This window comes from Apium graveolens, unplaced genomic scaffold (genome assembly GCF_009905375.1).
Source record: "Apium graveolens cultivar Ventura unplaced genomic scaffold, ASM990537v1 ctg8551, whole genome shotgun sequence".
In the NCBI taxonomy this organism is placed as follows: Eukaryota; Viridiplantae; Streptophyta; class Magnoliopsida; order Apiales; family Apiaceae; genus Apium; species Apium graveolens.
In genome coordinates, this window is record NW_027421271.1 from 21,379 (window position 1) to 38,427 (window position 17,049).

General features: G+C 33.3%; 3 protein-coding genes across 3 annotated transcripts; all 3 read left to right on the top strand.

Annotated features, from left to right (window-relative positions):
- The first annotated feature begins 10,048 nt into the window (after positions 1-10,048).
- LOC141705096 (putative disease resistance protein RXW24L) lies at positions 10,049-10,636 on the top strand. Its single transcript, XM_074508168.1, has one exon. The coding sequence runs from the start codon at positions 10,049-10,051 to the stop codon at positions 10,634-10,636; it is 588 nt and encodes a 195-aa protein (XP_074364269.1).
- Positions 10,637-14,442: 3,806 nt separating this feature from the next.
- Positions 14,443-16,436, top strand: LOC141705101 (putative disease resistance protein At1g50180). The gene is made up of 2 exons (XM_074508173.1): positions 14,443-14,919; positions 15,205-16,436. The coding sequence occupies exons 1-2, from the start codon at positions 14,463-14,465 to the stop codon at positions 15,276-15,278; spliced, it is 531 nt and encodes a 176-aa protein (XP_074364274.1). The 5' UTR covers positions 14,443-14,462; the 3' UTR covers positions 15,279-16,436.
- LOC141705097 (putative disease resistance protein RXW24L) lies at positions 15,284-16,390 on the top strand. The gene has a single exon (XM_074508169.1). The coding sequence runs from the start codon at positions 15,284-15,286 to the stop codon at positions 16,388-16,390; it is 1,107 nt and encodes a 368-aa protein (XP_074364270.1).
- Positions 16,437-17,049: the final 613 nt, after the last annotated feature.

Here is a 17,049-nt window from a genome sequence, read left to right on the forward strand (position 1 = left end):
AGGAATCAAAAAGTATAAAATAATACACTTACAGTTATAACATGAATCATAAAAACTGAAAACAAAAGGTGATAGAACCAAAAAAGTATGTGAAACAAAATATCACTTAAAAGGTATATTAATAAAGAAAAACGGGTAAAAATAATATATATAGAATTATATGTCATATAGGAATCAATTAGGATAAAAATATATCACTTAAAAGGTTTATTAATAAAGAAAAATGGGTAAAAATAATATATATTTATAGAATTATACTCCCTCCGTCCCGCTGGATAGTTTACGTACAATGTTTGCACGTATTTCGAGGCTTCAATAAATTATAGTTTCATAATATTTTTTTTAAAAAAATTGAATAAAAGTTTAAACATTAAACTTTTTTTCGGATTTTTTTAAAAAAATATTATGGAAGTATACTTTAAATGAGTATTGAAAAGCGTGCCGAAAAGTGACGTAAACAATCCAGTAGGACTGAGGGAGTAAGTCATATAAGAATCAATTAGGATAAAAATAAGGGAAATTGTCAAGAATACCAATTTTGGGGTAATTATTTGCAACTCTACTATCTTACTTAAAATCTTGCAAATTTACTATCTTTTTAAACATACAAACAATTAAATTGCAAAAATACCATCTTTATCTTCTCATTCCTTTTTTTAACTTCTGTGCCCTCTCTCTCTCACTCTCCTCTCACTGTCACCGCCACGACATACCTAGACTGTTGTTCCTCCGACGGCGGCAGCGCAAGCACGGCGGCAACAAAAGAGCACGGTGACGGAAACACCGACAAGCTTTTCTCCGGCGGCGGAAGAGACATTCGTTTCCGCAGAGATTTTTTGGAGGCCTTGCTATCCGACGCATTTTTGCCGGAATCTTCCTTGTTGGCCGAAGATCCAAAGCTGGTGGTGCAAGCAACGATGTTTAACAACCTTCTAACATGCACCGTGGCGCCCTTTTTGTCATAGTCCTCTGCTATTGATATAAATGGGTAAATTCGACAATCTGCCTACCTGCCTACATCTCAGTACAGAACGAGAAAAGTGGGTTTGATTGTTTTTAGTTGATTTTGGGGTTGTTTTTAGTTGGTATTAGTATTGGCCCCGCAGGGACATTCATTTTTCGCCATTTGCAACCACCTGTACAACTTATTTTGCAACTAAACGTAATTTTTAACAGATTTGCAATTGTGGTTGCATATATGGTTACTAGCGGTTGAAAGATAGTATTTTTGCAATTTATTTTAAAAACTGACAGTATTTTTACAAAAAGTTTATAAAATTTAGGTATTTATGAGAAAAGCCCTAAAAATAATACACTTAGAATTATAACATCAAAAAATAAGTGAAACAAAGCAAAAAAAAAAGTGAAACAAAGGTAACACTTTTTAATAGGTTTCGCATATTAATAAAAGTTATTAATTAACAGGGCATTAGCACAGTTTTTCGACCAGCATTGTTTAATAAGTTGTGCAGGTGCAGCGAAGCTAGCTGGAATTGCCATGGCTGACAGTTTTGTGGAATTTCGACAAGTGTAATCATCTTATAAGGATCAAGATTTCTCTCGAATGTGACAACAAGCAGGATTGAATTAAAAAGAGAGGAATCACATACAGTTGATGTAGAGTCATGGTAGAAGAGAATAGTAGTGATATGGACACGACTAAGAACTAACACATTGTCTGAATCTAGTTAGGTGTAATGGAACTAAAAACGTAAAGCCAATTGATCAAAATGATAACAATTGAGTGATTCATTGTTGCTTTAGAGTAATGCACTACAGAACCGAGGAAAGCAAGAAGAATCTAAAAGCACAAACAAGAAGAATCTTTCATGATGAAAGTGATATTAACAAACAAAAGTTTGTTGCTCTGAAAACCTTGTCCACTCATTCCTTATAGCTTTATTTTGTACCTCCACAGCACCGGAACTTTGTTTTACAATATGTTATACGATTATATTTAGTTTCTAAATACGTTCATCCCACTTTTGCAGTGCAAATTTTGTAGTGAAATTATGTCAAATTTACATTCATTACCACTTGTTTTCGTTTTTTGAATACGAGTGAAATCGAAAGTAATTTAGTTACCCTTCACTTACTTTCCTTAATTCTTTAGAACTGGGGAGCAAGGTGAAAAACCATCTTGGTTGGTCTTCAGAAACTGGGGTCATAAATTAAAGGTAGTTATTCTCAAAACAGAGTACAATTATTCAAGCTACGCTACCCCATAAAGTTAATTACTCACTGGCAGGGCATTCACCATACAATTTACATCTGCATTGCAAAAGGCCATTCCATCTGCATTGCCACTACTACATTTTGTGTTTGGTTCCTGAATGGCTGAAGCAATTGGGTCCATTGTTGTCGGAAGGCTCACTGATTTATTGAGTGAAGATGCTCAAGTTCTGCAGGGGGTGAAAGATGAAATTGAACAAGTGGTAACCGAACTCAAGCGGATGAAGACATTTTTACCAGATGCTGATTCAAGGCTGCATCAACAAAAAATCCTAATTCTGCTTGCGGATGTACGAGAGCTTGCCTATGATGCTGAACCTGTCGTGAAACTTTACTTGTCAAAGCTTTATCATCCCCTGGAATAATAATGCAGAGGATGTACACAAGGACCAGGGCGGAACCATGAATTTAGGATTGGGTGGGCTTGACTAAGTCTTCACCAAAACTTCACGCGCCGATCACCCATTTCATAAAATTCATCGATCATCGCTTCTATGTCAACTTTTTTAGCATATTCTCTCTCTATATATATAACCATAATATCTCCCAAAAATGCATCATCCAACTTGCTAGAAGAACGGTCTTGAGAATTTTCATAGCAGAAAATGCTCTTTCAGTTGATGCCGTGGAAACAGGAAGAGTTAAGATAAGACCGATCAACCTATCAATCATAACAAAAGATTTTCACTTTCTGGTCTTGACCAACATGTGACATAGCTCGGAATATATTTTGAAATTTAGCACTACCAACAACATCAAGCTCATAGTGTTAGCAATCTTGTACGATAAAGACATTGTTATATATATATATTGAATATATAACTACTTCACAAAAATATTGTTAATTCTTAAATCACATAAACATATGAGAATTAACAATTAAATTAGGAGAAGGGTTTGAGAAAACAAACAGAGATTGGATTTAATCTCGAGTCCAGAAACTGTCTCCTTAAAGCAGTTTCGCCCCGCACCATCCGTGTTTAGCGACCTGCTTCCCAGGATAAAACGAGATACTAGTATAATCGATAGATCGAATATACTCTCAGCGAACTTGAACTGAGCCCGAGAACTATCACCGGAATATTGGAAAAATTTAAGACTAAAGAGACCGAGAATGAAAGAGATGACTCTTATTTCCTCGACTTAATAAACTGGTGCCCTAAGACTCTATTTATAAAGAGAGGCTTGAAAGGACTTTTTTTTCTTTTCGATGTGGTACATGGTATTTATAAGAAAAACTAAGGAATAGGTTTGTGCTACTCTCGATGTGGTACAAAACCACTTTTCATATTAAAAGGTAAAACTTTGGAACATCAGTTCTCATTCACCTTTTACTCATTTTGAGCGTGTTAATATGCGTTGGAATTCCCTCGAAGAGAAGAATACGTTCCAATAAATACACACCACTAACACATAATGTGTCTCACTCATATAGAGTCTCAAAATGATTAACAACTTAGTCTAAAATACTAAGTTTGTCCAACAATCCCCCACAAATGAGATTGATGGTCCAGTAGCACGCACCATATAGACAGACAGACGCGGAGCTTGACTTGGTGATAGTTCCGGCGGTCAGATATAGCATACGATAGGTAGAGAATGCTCCTTGAACCTTCGCTCGAATAAGTATATCGACTTTACTGGTAGACAGTATGACGCGATGTCCTTGAACTGTTCGACCGTTTGTGTAAACGATGACATACTCATCACTATATCTTTCCTGACTCATTCAGTTCTCATGATTATGTCCATTTTGGCCCTGGAACATCGTCCTGGTTCTGCAAGAGTTTCTAAAGAATTGTGCCTCGCAATTCTCCTTTGAAGCGGCCATACTTCTCTCTTACATAGGTGATCTTTATCTTATAGAGTAACCCGCGTTTACTTAACCGAATATTATGTATTCAAACTTGAAATCCCTGTATTCGTCAAAGATCATTAAAGCATAAAGCTTAACCTCGTACCTTACGGGTCTCACTGTTTCATCATCATAGAAATAGGCCAGGGGTTACCCCCACAGTGATTTGGTCATCATGATTTAGTTGTCCCATTGAACCAAGTTCTTGGGATCTCCAGTCAGCAAGGTTGGGTGTCCACCATGACGCCGTTAAGCAATAGGCAAGGCCCATTCCTCTCGATGATTTGACAACTATCTCTCGGTCTAACTAGATTCCCTTGGCTTAAACAGATTCGCTCAGTTTAACCATCTGGTTAGTGGATCCAAACATTATCATTTAACTTTACATAGTCAATCATGATAATTCTCGTTGAGAATAGTTGTTTAATGGTATTATGTCCTCATCATAGATGTGAGACATACCATTTCATACACAATAATGTGATCTCCCAATTTGCATATTGATTACACGATATATGCATATTGAAGACACATTTTCCTTGTCATTTAGGAATATCCTTACAAAGTGGCTACTCGGCCTTTTAACTGCATTTATTTTATGCACCAGACTCGTATTCCATCATGAATCGAGCTAAGTTTAGGATTTCCATGACACGACTGCTAAGTGTGAAATGTATTGTCGAATGACTTTTAAGTTCTTAAAGTCAAATATCTAATTTACATACTATATTCACATAGTACAATTAGATATCTTTCGTATTGAAGTCCAAGCTCACGAGCACATATCATACACCTTAAATCTCATTGCAATCACTTCCAAGTGACCAATTTCCATTGTACTCGTGCATCTACCCAGTTTACCAACTGTGTAGCCTATGTCTAATTTTGTACAATTTTAAAAAGTACAACAGACTTGCAATCCTTCTTGAGAGATCCTTGTTCATCTACGCTTGGATATATAAATCCATTCCAGCTATGACAACTTTAGCTTCGTTAACCTCTTCAAAATTCACATCACCAACATGTGACATGTATCATCTAAAACTTTTAAAGTCACGAAGATTGTAATCTTCAAATCAAAACTTTTCAATCTCATCAAGATTTTCAGAGATGATCCTCTTGTCATTACTTCTCGTAATGATCAGATCACTCACATGCAATCAATTATGACTTGCATATCATGTGTAAATAACACATGCACACTTGTCAATTCTCTGATTTTGAATCAGTTTGACATCTCATATTGACATATTTCATATTTATGAAATAACTTTACTAGTTATTACTTAAGGCTTCACTTGTTATTGATATTACCAGCTTTTAGCGTCCCAAAAACCAGCAATTTCAGTTTGCATCATTACCGAGTTTAAGCATCCTTAAACTGGCAATCCTTATTCACATAGCAACCAATATTGAGCGTCCTCAAAATGGCAACCATGTCATTTATTTGAAGCCATTGCTTATCATAGCAATATCAAATTTAATATGCCATCATTTCGTGTCAATGTTGTTTCACTCAACATGATCACCGAAAATACAGATTTTCTACTCTTGCTTTATCTAGAGCAACCCTCGGGTTCACGTAAATAGATATTTCTCCAAATATCTATTTAGAAAGACCATCTCAATGTGCATTGATGCACTTTTAAATTTCACAATACGATAATTTTAGTATCATCTTAATGAACCTTATTCTCAAAACTCGAGAATATTTCATAAATTATATAAGGTCATCACTTTCGACTGTAATATTTTTGTATCAGTCTGACCTTATACTTCCTTCAGACCCAGATATATTTTCCCAATTTAAAAATTCATTTAGGTCCTAATGCTTCTATCTCGTAAGAAGATCTATATATTTTTTTTAAACAAGATTCTGTCAAACAGAACCACTCTCTCTATTTCTTAACATCCTTTCCCCCACAAAGGACATAGAGAGAACATGCACAATCCATTTTCTAGTACACGTGCTAGAAAATCTTGATTTATTGACTCTCAGTAATAGTCAAATTTTCTCTTGATATATTCACTTATCAAGAAATTATACGTGAAGCGCATTGCTTCTATTAAATTTACGAGTTCACCTTCAAGCAAATTATCAAGACATTCGGGACTAGCGATTATCCAAGTCTTTTGCTCTCTTCAGGTTCATCCTCACATTCATCCAATAACTCGTAAGTTCATTTAGATGACTTTTAATTACAGATCTACTAGGATCTACTAGCTTATCGCATAAGCATTCCTAAACTCTGTAATAGTATTCTTACGAATCTCAAAAATTAGATTCATATATCGGATATTATTAGACTCAACCATTGTCTATGTATCCATCCAAAATATCTCAATTGATTTTGGATCTCATGCTACCAACAGAGGTATTGATATTAAGTTTCGAGATACCCCCACATTTCAATTATTTTCAAGAATGTTTCATTACATTCCACTATTCATAGAAAATTCAATAATTTTCTATTTTAGATACCCCCACAATTTTAATATTTTACAGAATGTCAGAAAATATTCCAAAACTAATAGGAAATTTAATTATTTCCTTCTGTGGTATCATGTTTAAGGAACGATTAGCCCTTCGTAACTAATATCCTCAAATTCAGTGATAGTCTGAGCTGATCACAATCGTTTTGCATCTTTTTCAGAGCGCAACTCAAGTCTGCATCTACTCCATTTATATAATGCGAGTAAGGTGCAACGACCTCATGAATATTCACGTTGCAAACAGAATTTGCCCGGTGATTATTCATCATCAAATTTATTCACAACCATCTTAATTATCTGTATTAAGTTGGATTTACCCTTGAGTTTATAGAGCACACATCTCTCTATTTAGCTTCAATATTGACTCGACTACGAGTACGAGTGACAAATGTTTTACTATCAAACTAGACAGTAAACACGTATCGTGTCACTACCTCTCATCTGAGCAGGTTTTACGTTATTCATTAAAACCTATAAGATTTTAATATCATGTTAAAAGAACTTCCCGTAGTTCTTATCATTAAAAATTCAATTACCGAATTTCTCGAAAATATTTACATGGTTCACACGAACCTACATTTATGGCTCACCTACTGGTACAACCAGAAAAGGCCCAAGGAAGAACATAAATCTTCAATAAACCCACATTCAGTGATCCTTGATCAACTGATGCGTTAGGGTTAACAACTTTTCGGATTCTCTCCGAAGTTCAGCATAAATACTGATATCAATATTCGCCGTATTAAGTATCACATGGATCACTATAATAGGCTCGTGTGTCACTGCCGCAGCAGACCGACACCAACACGTGAAATTACTATTTAACTGGAGGAAAAATCCAACCAGAAAAATATAATTTATGTGCCGACCCATAACCTGTACTCCAGGCCCATTAGGTTTTTTAATGTGGAGAATCCTGAGTAATTGTAAATCTGGTTCACTTCAGCTGCCCACCTCGTCACATTATTTAACAACAAACATGTTACTGCATTCTATCCAGTATTACAAGTTTGTGATATAACTCCATTATTAAAGATTAAACAATAATAATTGATGCCTTATCATCACTCAACAATGATTAAAAAATTAATCACCAAATAATCAAGTTCCATCATGAAGGGTCACATTTATGTAGCCATATCATTTAATTGCATAGCAATATCATGTTATGAACTTGCAAACATGCATGTAAACTATAGCATATATGATTCTTGTATCAGTGTACTAATAATTCCAAAATCAATTCAGAATTAAGAAATCAATCACCATGTTAACAAAACATAATAAGCTATCCATTAATAGCAAAAACATGGACGAATTATAAATTTGGGTTTAATCTACCAATTTATAATGATCAACCCGAAAGAGATGTCACCAAATATGTCCACTTGAATATAAGTTGATCATAAATCAATAACCATTAAAGCATCAATAGCCTTATAAGAAACCAATTATCCAACAACTTTGTGCTTACTTTTGCCTCGTACCTGTTAAGCTTAAACAAAGCACCACTTAAAATCAAATTTATATTAATTTCAAGCACATGGCAACAAGTGATCAAAGAAATTAACGCACTAAATTTAATTTAATTAATGAGGCAAATAATGGCCACTCATATACCCATAAATAAATCCAATTTAAACAATCAAATTGACTTTTGCGTCTACTCACAAGAAAGTATGAAAATTGAAGAAAACTGCTTTAAGATTGTTAGCAATCTTGTACGATAAAGACATTGTTATATATATATATTGAATATATAACTACTTCACAAAAATATTGTTAATTCTTAAATCACATAAGCATATGAGAATTAACAATTAAATTAGGAGAAGGGTTTGAGAAAACAAACAGAGATTGGATTTAATCTCGAGTCCAGAAAACTGTCTCCTTAAAGCAGTTTCGCCCCGCACCATCCGTGTTTAGCGACCTGCTTCCCAGGATAAAACGAGATACTAGTATAATCGATAGATCGAATATACTCTCAGCGAACTTGAACTGAGCCTGAGAATTATCACCGGAATATTGGAAAAATTTAAGACTAAAGAGACCGAGAATGAAAGAGATGACTCTTATTTCCTCGACTTAATAAAACTGGTGCCCTAAGACTCTTTTTATAAAGAGAGGCTTGAAAGGACTTTTTTTTCTTTTCGATGTGGTACATGGTATTTATAAGAAAAACTAAGGAATAGGTTTGTGCTACTCTCGATGTGGTACAAAACCACTTTTCATATTAAAAGGTAAAACTTTGGAATATCAGTTCTCATTCACCTTTTACTCATTTTGAGCGTGTTAATATGCGTTGGAATTCCCTCGAAGAGAAGAATACGTTCCAATAAATACACACCACTAACACATAATGTGTCTCACTCATATAGAGTCTCAAAATGATTAACAACTTAGTCTAAAATACTAAGTTTGTCCAACACATAGTGCTCTAATCCACTTCTTAACCCATCAACATCATTTTAAATGATAATTGATAAAAAGTATTCTAAAAAGTAAATTAAAAATAAAATATGATTTTATTATCGGATGCCATACTTATAAAATACACTCTATTCCTCCTCTTTATATAGGTGTACAAACTACGTTATCTAATAAATATTTAAACTCTATTTCTAACAACAAAATCAAAATCAAAATCAATCCAAAAACGGATATTAACATCAAATTCCTGTCTGCGGTACTTGGCCCTTGATATTAACATGTATATTAAGACATCTGATCAAGGGTTCAAAAATGAGCCAGATATGATAAGAGAATTGTTTTTGAATCATACTCATAATGATGTATGTTCAATTCGTATCACCACACTGGTATTGTTTCAATCGTGCCTAGAGGAAGACCCGATGCCAGTATTAGAATAAAAAAAATAATTTTTATATTTTTATAAGATAGAATAAAAAATATAATATATTCACAGCTAACAAATATTATATATTCCCGCAAAATATTATGTTTTGCGGGAATCCGTTGCCCGTAAAATTAGAATCACATACAGTTGATGTAGAGTCTTGGTAGTAGAGAATAGCAGTGATTGATAGAACACATGGACACAGACTAGAACTAACACATTGTCTGAATCTAGTTATTAGCTGTAATGGAACTGAAAACGTAAAAGAAAGGAGGTAAAGCCAATTGATCAAAATGATAACAATTGAGTGATTCATTGTTGCTTTAGAGTAATGCACTACAGAACCGAGGAAAGCAAGAAGAATCTAAAAGCACAAACAAGAAGAATCTTTCATGATCATGAAAGTGTTATTACTCGGCCACCATGCAGGACCTTTAACAAACAAAAGTTTGTCCACTCATTCCTTATAGCTTTATTTTGTACCTTCACACCACTGGAACTTTGTTTTACAAAGTTCAAATCATTTCATTTCATTGGTAATAATTCAAAGAGGTTTTACAGAAGCCTATTCATCTGCATTTCAACTACTACGTTTTGTGCTTGGTTTCAAAATGGCCGAAGCAATTGTGTCAAATGTTGTCGGAAGGCTCACTGATTTGTCTGAAGAAGCTCAAGTACTGCATGGGGTGCAAGATGAAATTCAAGAACTGGTGACACAACTCAAGCGGATGAGGACATTTTTACCAGATGCTGATTCAAGGTTACATGATCAAAATATCCGTATTCTGCTTGCAGATGCACGGGAGCTTGCCTATGATGCTGAACATGTCGTCGAAACTTATCTTGTCCAAGCTTTATCATCCCCTGGAAAAATAATGCAGTGGATGAACACAAGGACGTTTTCAAGAAAGCTCAAAGATGTTAAAAGAAAGATGTCTCTTCTCTTTAATCGCTTTCGTGATTGTAATATCAAATCAACATTAGAATCCCCTGAATCATCAAATTCATCTCATGGACAACCAGGAATGCTAAAGCGATTTCACACTTTCACTACTGTTGAACCAGAGATATTTGTTGGATTTCAGGCCGATGTTGATCAATTGGTTGGATATCTGGTGGATGAAAGTGATGACTCTTACCCGCTCATCTCAATTTGTGGAATGCACTACAAGAAAACAAGGCTAAATACAACTGCATAAATACAACTGGGATTAAATACAACCATATCTGGTTGAATTTAAGATGCGCGGCTAAATTCAACCGAAATCAGTCATATTTAAAAACGGTTGTATTTAGGCGGTTGAATTTAGAAACAAATACAACCGACTAAATACAACCGAATTTAAGTACAACAGGAAACGGTTGAATTTAGCCGCTCTACTTAATTCAACCGAATTCGGTCTATTTTTGCCCCGCCTAAATACAACCGGATAATTACAACCGACACCTATTACAACTCTAAAAGGTTGTATTTAGCCGCCCCTCCTAAATGCAACCGCCTAAATACAACTGTTTATAAATATGACTGATTTTGGTTGAATTTAGCCACACCAAAAAAATTGGAGGGAACTTTCCCGCCAAAGAAATTTAGCTAGAAAAATGAAGCCAAATATCAGCTAAAAATTTTAAAAAATAATTTTTTAAAAATAATTTTTTTAAAAAAAAAAATCAGAAAAATAAAATTATTATTTATAATATTGCTAAAATACGTAAATAAAGAGTAATAATATATTCATTCTAGATCTTGTAAATAACTTTTTATTATTTTTACATATATTTAACTATTTTCAATTATTTTCGACTAGTACTTCTTAGAAATGTCAAGATCAATATATTTTAGTAATATGATATTTTAGAAAAAATAAATGTATTTTGTTTCCTATTTTAACAGTAAACTATTAGTCTCATACTAGAGTTTAGTCTCATACTGATGTTTCGATTTTTTAAAAAATATTTATGAATGATCCAACCTTAAGGATGTCGGTATCAATATATTTTAGTGACATGATAAATTTTTTGGAAAAAAATAAATATATTTGGTTTACTATTTTAACAGTTAACTAGTAGTTGACTATTAAAAAGGCAAACCAAATATATTTATTTTTTTTCTAAAATTTTTGTCATATCACTAAAATATACAGATCTTGACATACGTACGGTTGGATCATTCAAAAATATGTTTTAAAAATTCGAAACATAAATATGGGATTAAACACTAGTTAGAAATACTGGTCAAACTACCATTTGACTATTAAAAAGGCAAACCAAATAAATTTATTTTTTTCTAAAATTTTTGTCATATCACTAAAATATACAGATCTTGACATCCGTATGGTTGGATCATTCAAAAATATTTAAAAAAATCAAAACATCAATATGGGATTAAACACTAGTAAGAAGTAATGGTCAAATTACCATTTGACTATTAAAAAGGCAAACCAGATATATTTATTTTTTTCTAATTTTTTTGTCATATCACTAAAATATACAGATCTTCACATCCGTACGGTTGGATCATTCAAAAATATGTTTTAAAAATTCGAAACATAAATATGGGATTAAACACTAGTTAGAAGTACTGGTCAAACTACTAGTTGACTATTAAAAAGGCAAACCAAATATATTTATTTTTTTCTAAAATTTTTGTCATATCACTAAAATATACACATCCTGACATCCGTATGGTTGGATCATTCAAAAATATTTAAAAAAAATCAAAACATCAATATGGGATTAAACACTAGTAAGAAGTAATGGTCAAACTACCATTTGACTATTAAAAGGCAAACCGGATATATTTATTTTTTTCTAATTTTTTTGTCATATCACTAAAATATACAGATCTTGACATCCGTACGGTTGGATCATTCAAAATATGTTTTAAAAATTCGAAACATAAATATGGGATTAAACACTAGTTAGAAGTACTCGTCAAACTACTAGTTGACTATTAAAAAGGCAAACCAAATATATTTATTTTTTTCTAAAATTTTTGTCATATCACTAAAATATACAGATCTTGACATCCGTACGGTTGAATCATTCAAAAATATTTTTAAAAAAATCAAAACATCAATATGGGATTAAACACTAGTAAGAAGTAATGGTCAAATTACCATTTGACTATTAAAAAGGCAAACCAAATATATTTATTTTTTTCTAAATTTTTTGTCATATCACCTAAATATACAGATCTTGACATCCGTACGGTTGGATCATTCAAAATTTTTTTAAAAAAAATCAAAACATCAATATGGGATTAAACACTAGTAAGAAGTAATGGTCAAACTGCCATGTGACTATTAAAAAGGCAAACCAAATATATTTATTTTTTTCTAAAATTTTTGTCATATCACTAAAATATACAGATCTTGACATCCGTACGGTTGGATCATTCAAAAAATGATCAATAAAACTATATTATTATTAACCAAAAATTAACTTTTAACTAAACATAATAATTATTATTTTTAAAACACACAAAAAATGATCAATAAAACTATATTATTCAATCAGTACTATTATCTTTTTTAGTAATAACCTCTCTAAAATAATATTTTTCTTAAAGTTCCAACATAATAGAAATATTATATTTTTATTCTCAAAAAACTATAAAATCGCTATAATAATATTTTTAAAAAATTATGAACATATACGTGTATTAATATAATCATCACGAAGTCATATCATATAAAAGATAGAAATAAAAAAATTAATGAACAAATTTAAAAAATTCAATTCAAGATATTTTAGTTTAAAAAATTATATAATATTAAAAAAGATTTATGCATCCGTACATAGCACGAGTTTTAAGCTAGTAATAATAATAGATTGACACTCCTAAATTTAACCGGATGCGGTTGTATTTAGAGCCATGTCAGCAATCCGTGTGAATTATATCTAACGTACCAAAATCAGTTAGTATCATAACAATCCAATGGTTGGAGTTACTTTTTATAATAAATATTTATAAATCAAAACAAAACCAAATTATATATATAAAAAATTTAACCCTGACCCCCCTATCCCTCACCCCTATCCCTCACGCACTACTCCCTCCCCCTCCCCTGTTTCCGGCAGTCTAGTTTTCTGTCTTTTGCACCAGTTATTAGTAAATAATAATGGAAGGAGTTCAAGAAGATAATACATGTAGCATGCAATGTACAGAATATACATACAAAAACAATAGCCCTGCTGGTGGTATATGTGTGTTTTGCTGGCAAGAAAGACTAGGAAAATTAGCAGTTTCTTCTCCTTTTCCTGTTTCCAACACTACTGTTAGCTTTCATTCTTCTCCTTCATCTTCTCCTTTTCGTCCTCCTTTTACATCCAGCAAAAAATCAAGAATCACATTTCTCACAGCCAAGAACAAAAATGACCCACCTTCCTCTTCCACCTTTTCTACCTCCAAAAACATCATTTTTAACCGCAGTAAATCCTCAGTCATTCATCGGGTTTGTGCAGCAAATTTTACAGATTCTGAGAATACTGAAGATTTAAACACACCCCAGAAATCAAGATTTTGGAAATACATTCATTTTTCTCGGCGGCATAAACACAAACAGTTGGTGTGTACGATAAGAGAATGTACAGCTTCTCTTTGTAATTTGAGTCTAATTTGTTTCTCGCCGGAATCTGATATTTTTCCGGCGAGATTTTTTAAAAAAAATCTGGTGCTCGTTAATTCGACCGCATTCGGTCGAATTTAGAACAATACTTTTAACCATATACGGTTGAATTTATAGTTTAGGCGGATTTTTTAAATTTTTTTCAAAAATTCAAATTTTTGGGCGGGATTTTCAAATTTTAGGTAAAAAAATAAATTCGACCGCTTTCGGTCGAATTTAAGCGGTTGTATTTAGCCGCTCTTATACTAAATACGACCGATTTACTAAATATGACTCGAGCATTTTCGACCGGTCCCAAAAACGGTTGTATTTAGTTAAATACAACCGAATCCGGTTGTATTTAACTAAATACAACCGTTTTTTGGGCGGTTGTATTTAGGCGTTTTTTTTTGTAGTGATGGGAGGTCTGGGTAAGACAACTCTGGCTGAAAAAATATACAATCATTCCACCATCAAGACTCACTTTGCTGGTTTAGCTTGGGTTTCCATTTCACAAAAGTGGCAAAGGAGACAAATTTTGCAGCGAATACTTATAGGTCTCGTATATGAGATGAAAGAGGAAATATTTACTTGGGACGAAGGCAAGCTAGTGGAGAATCTGCTACAAATCCAGCAAAAGAAGAAATGTTTGATAGTACTTGATGACATTTGGTCAAATGATGCTTGGGATTCTATAAAGGCGGCTTTCACTGCTGAAAAATCTTTAAGCAAATTAATGCTTACAACTCGTAATGTTGATGTTGCTCGGCATGCAAATCCAAAAGGATTCATTCACCAACCAGAATGTCTAAGCCCAGATCAAAGTTGGGAGCTACTTCAGTTGAAAGCGCTTCCTACAAGAGGAGGTTATCTAGGTACATATGTAATTTACACGCATTCATTATGTTTCATTTCATATGTTAAGTAAAACTAGACTTGGAAAATCCAATAAAATACTCTAAAACTTCTAGAATATTGACAATAAATGTAGTTAAACCAATTTTAGAACTTACAAAAAATCAGTTGCAGAAGAATATGTTGCATAGTGTCAAATTACTGTCTTGCCTATTTCTAACTGTTTCATTTTAACTTAATTAATAGGCCAATCTCAATATTGTGTAGGCTTATACAGATATTTCTTCTTTTTTTGTCTGTTACAGACATTGCTAGAGATTATAAAAGATGGAAAAAATGGGAAGAGAAATGGTTAGAAATTGTGGCGGTCTTCCACTAGCTATAATGATTTTGGGGGGAATTCTCGTAACAAAACCGACCTTTGATGAGTGGAAGAAGGTGTACGATGATAGTATATCATCTCTAAAAGAAGGGAAGGGGTTTGGAAAAAACCAACAAGAACAACTGTTTGACAATTTAATTCGGAGTTACAACGTTTTGCCCCCTCAACTGAAACCATGCTTTTTATATTTGAGTAAATTTATGGAAGATGAATGGATAGATGCAGAAAGTTTATATCAGTTATGGATTGCTGAGGGAATAGTACTATCAAGTGACAAAAGGAAAGGAGAGACAATGATGCAAGTCGCTGAATCTTACATGGGAGAACTGGTCCATAGGAGTATGGTTCAAGTGAGATTTAATGATTTGGGATCATCGCTTACGAAATTCAAAAGTTGTTCTCTGCATGACCTTATGAGAGACCTATCATTATTCCAGGCAAAAGGAGAAGATTTTTTCGAAGCAATTGATATTGGGGAAGGAAACGACTTGAATCTCAATCATTATGATGTCTCTCGGGTTGCTAAAACTAGACAGCTTGTATTTTATGACAAAAGAGTCGTAGAAGCTAATTCTTACTTTACCGGGAAACCAAATCACCAACAATACCGATCAATTTTATTTCGAAATGTGGATCGTGAAGATGAAAGTCAGCAACTACGATTGGGACTGTATTTGGCCAATTTTAAGTTACTAAGAGTTTTGTCTCTTGAAAATGTAACGCATAGTAGACGATCCGTTTTAGGTACCTTTTCTGGTACAAATATTGGAAGAGTATTAGGCAGCCTTGTTTACTTGCGCTATCTCAGCCTAAGGGGTTCTAATTTGAAAACTTTTCCATGGATACATAACTTGGTGCTGCTACAGACTCTCAACCTAAATGTGCCGGATGATATTTTTAAGTCACCGGCGTCAAGTAATGTTTTGGGCAAGTTGGCATTTTTGCGTCATTTGTATTTACTTCCTTGGGTCTCTCTCAAATCAGTGAAGAAAACCAAATTAAGGTTTAATGGGCTGAGCAAATTAGAGACACTCGAAAATTTCAATACTGAGTGGTGTGAGGTTAAGGATCTGCCAAAATTATCCGGTCTTCGAAAATTTCAATACTGAGTGGTCTATTGATTATTGTCCAATGTTGGAGGAGCTTCCAGAAGAACTCATATTTCTCAATTATCTTCGAGAACTAATATTGGAGGGGCTGTCTTCACAATTGTAAATGCTATGGCATGTAGGAATATTTGAAGTTTGACGACACGCATAACAAAGATTGAATGATGTATTCGACATTTTTAATCATCAGAAATATATCGAGGTAATTTCTTAGTTTTAGGAAAAAGCAAATTAAGAAAACCAATTATGTTTACTTTGCAGATGACTAGCCGGTAGTATTTGTAGAGGTTGATTGAATAGATGCATAACTGAGAAAACATAGCTGTAAAAACCTAGTCTATAACAAATGCAATGACTGGGATGCAACTTGGTTTAGTTTAGTCTACAACATAGCGCTGGTACACTTAACTATTGTGTTAACCTATGTACGCATATCTCATCCACATGTTCCAACAGAGCTTAGGCCTACTGAAATATGAAATTGCAGATAAATAATTGCACGAATTGCACGAATCTGTAATTATTATAATTTTAGTGTTAACTACATTTAATGGTTTATAACCAACTATAAACAGTCCCAGATCAAAGACTAGATGACTGCCACAATGATCTGAAGTTCTTTAAAAATAAACTTTGCATCAGATTTCTTCACTAAGAAT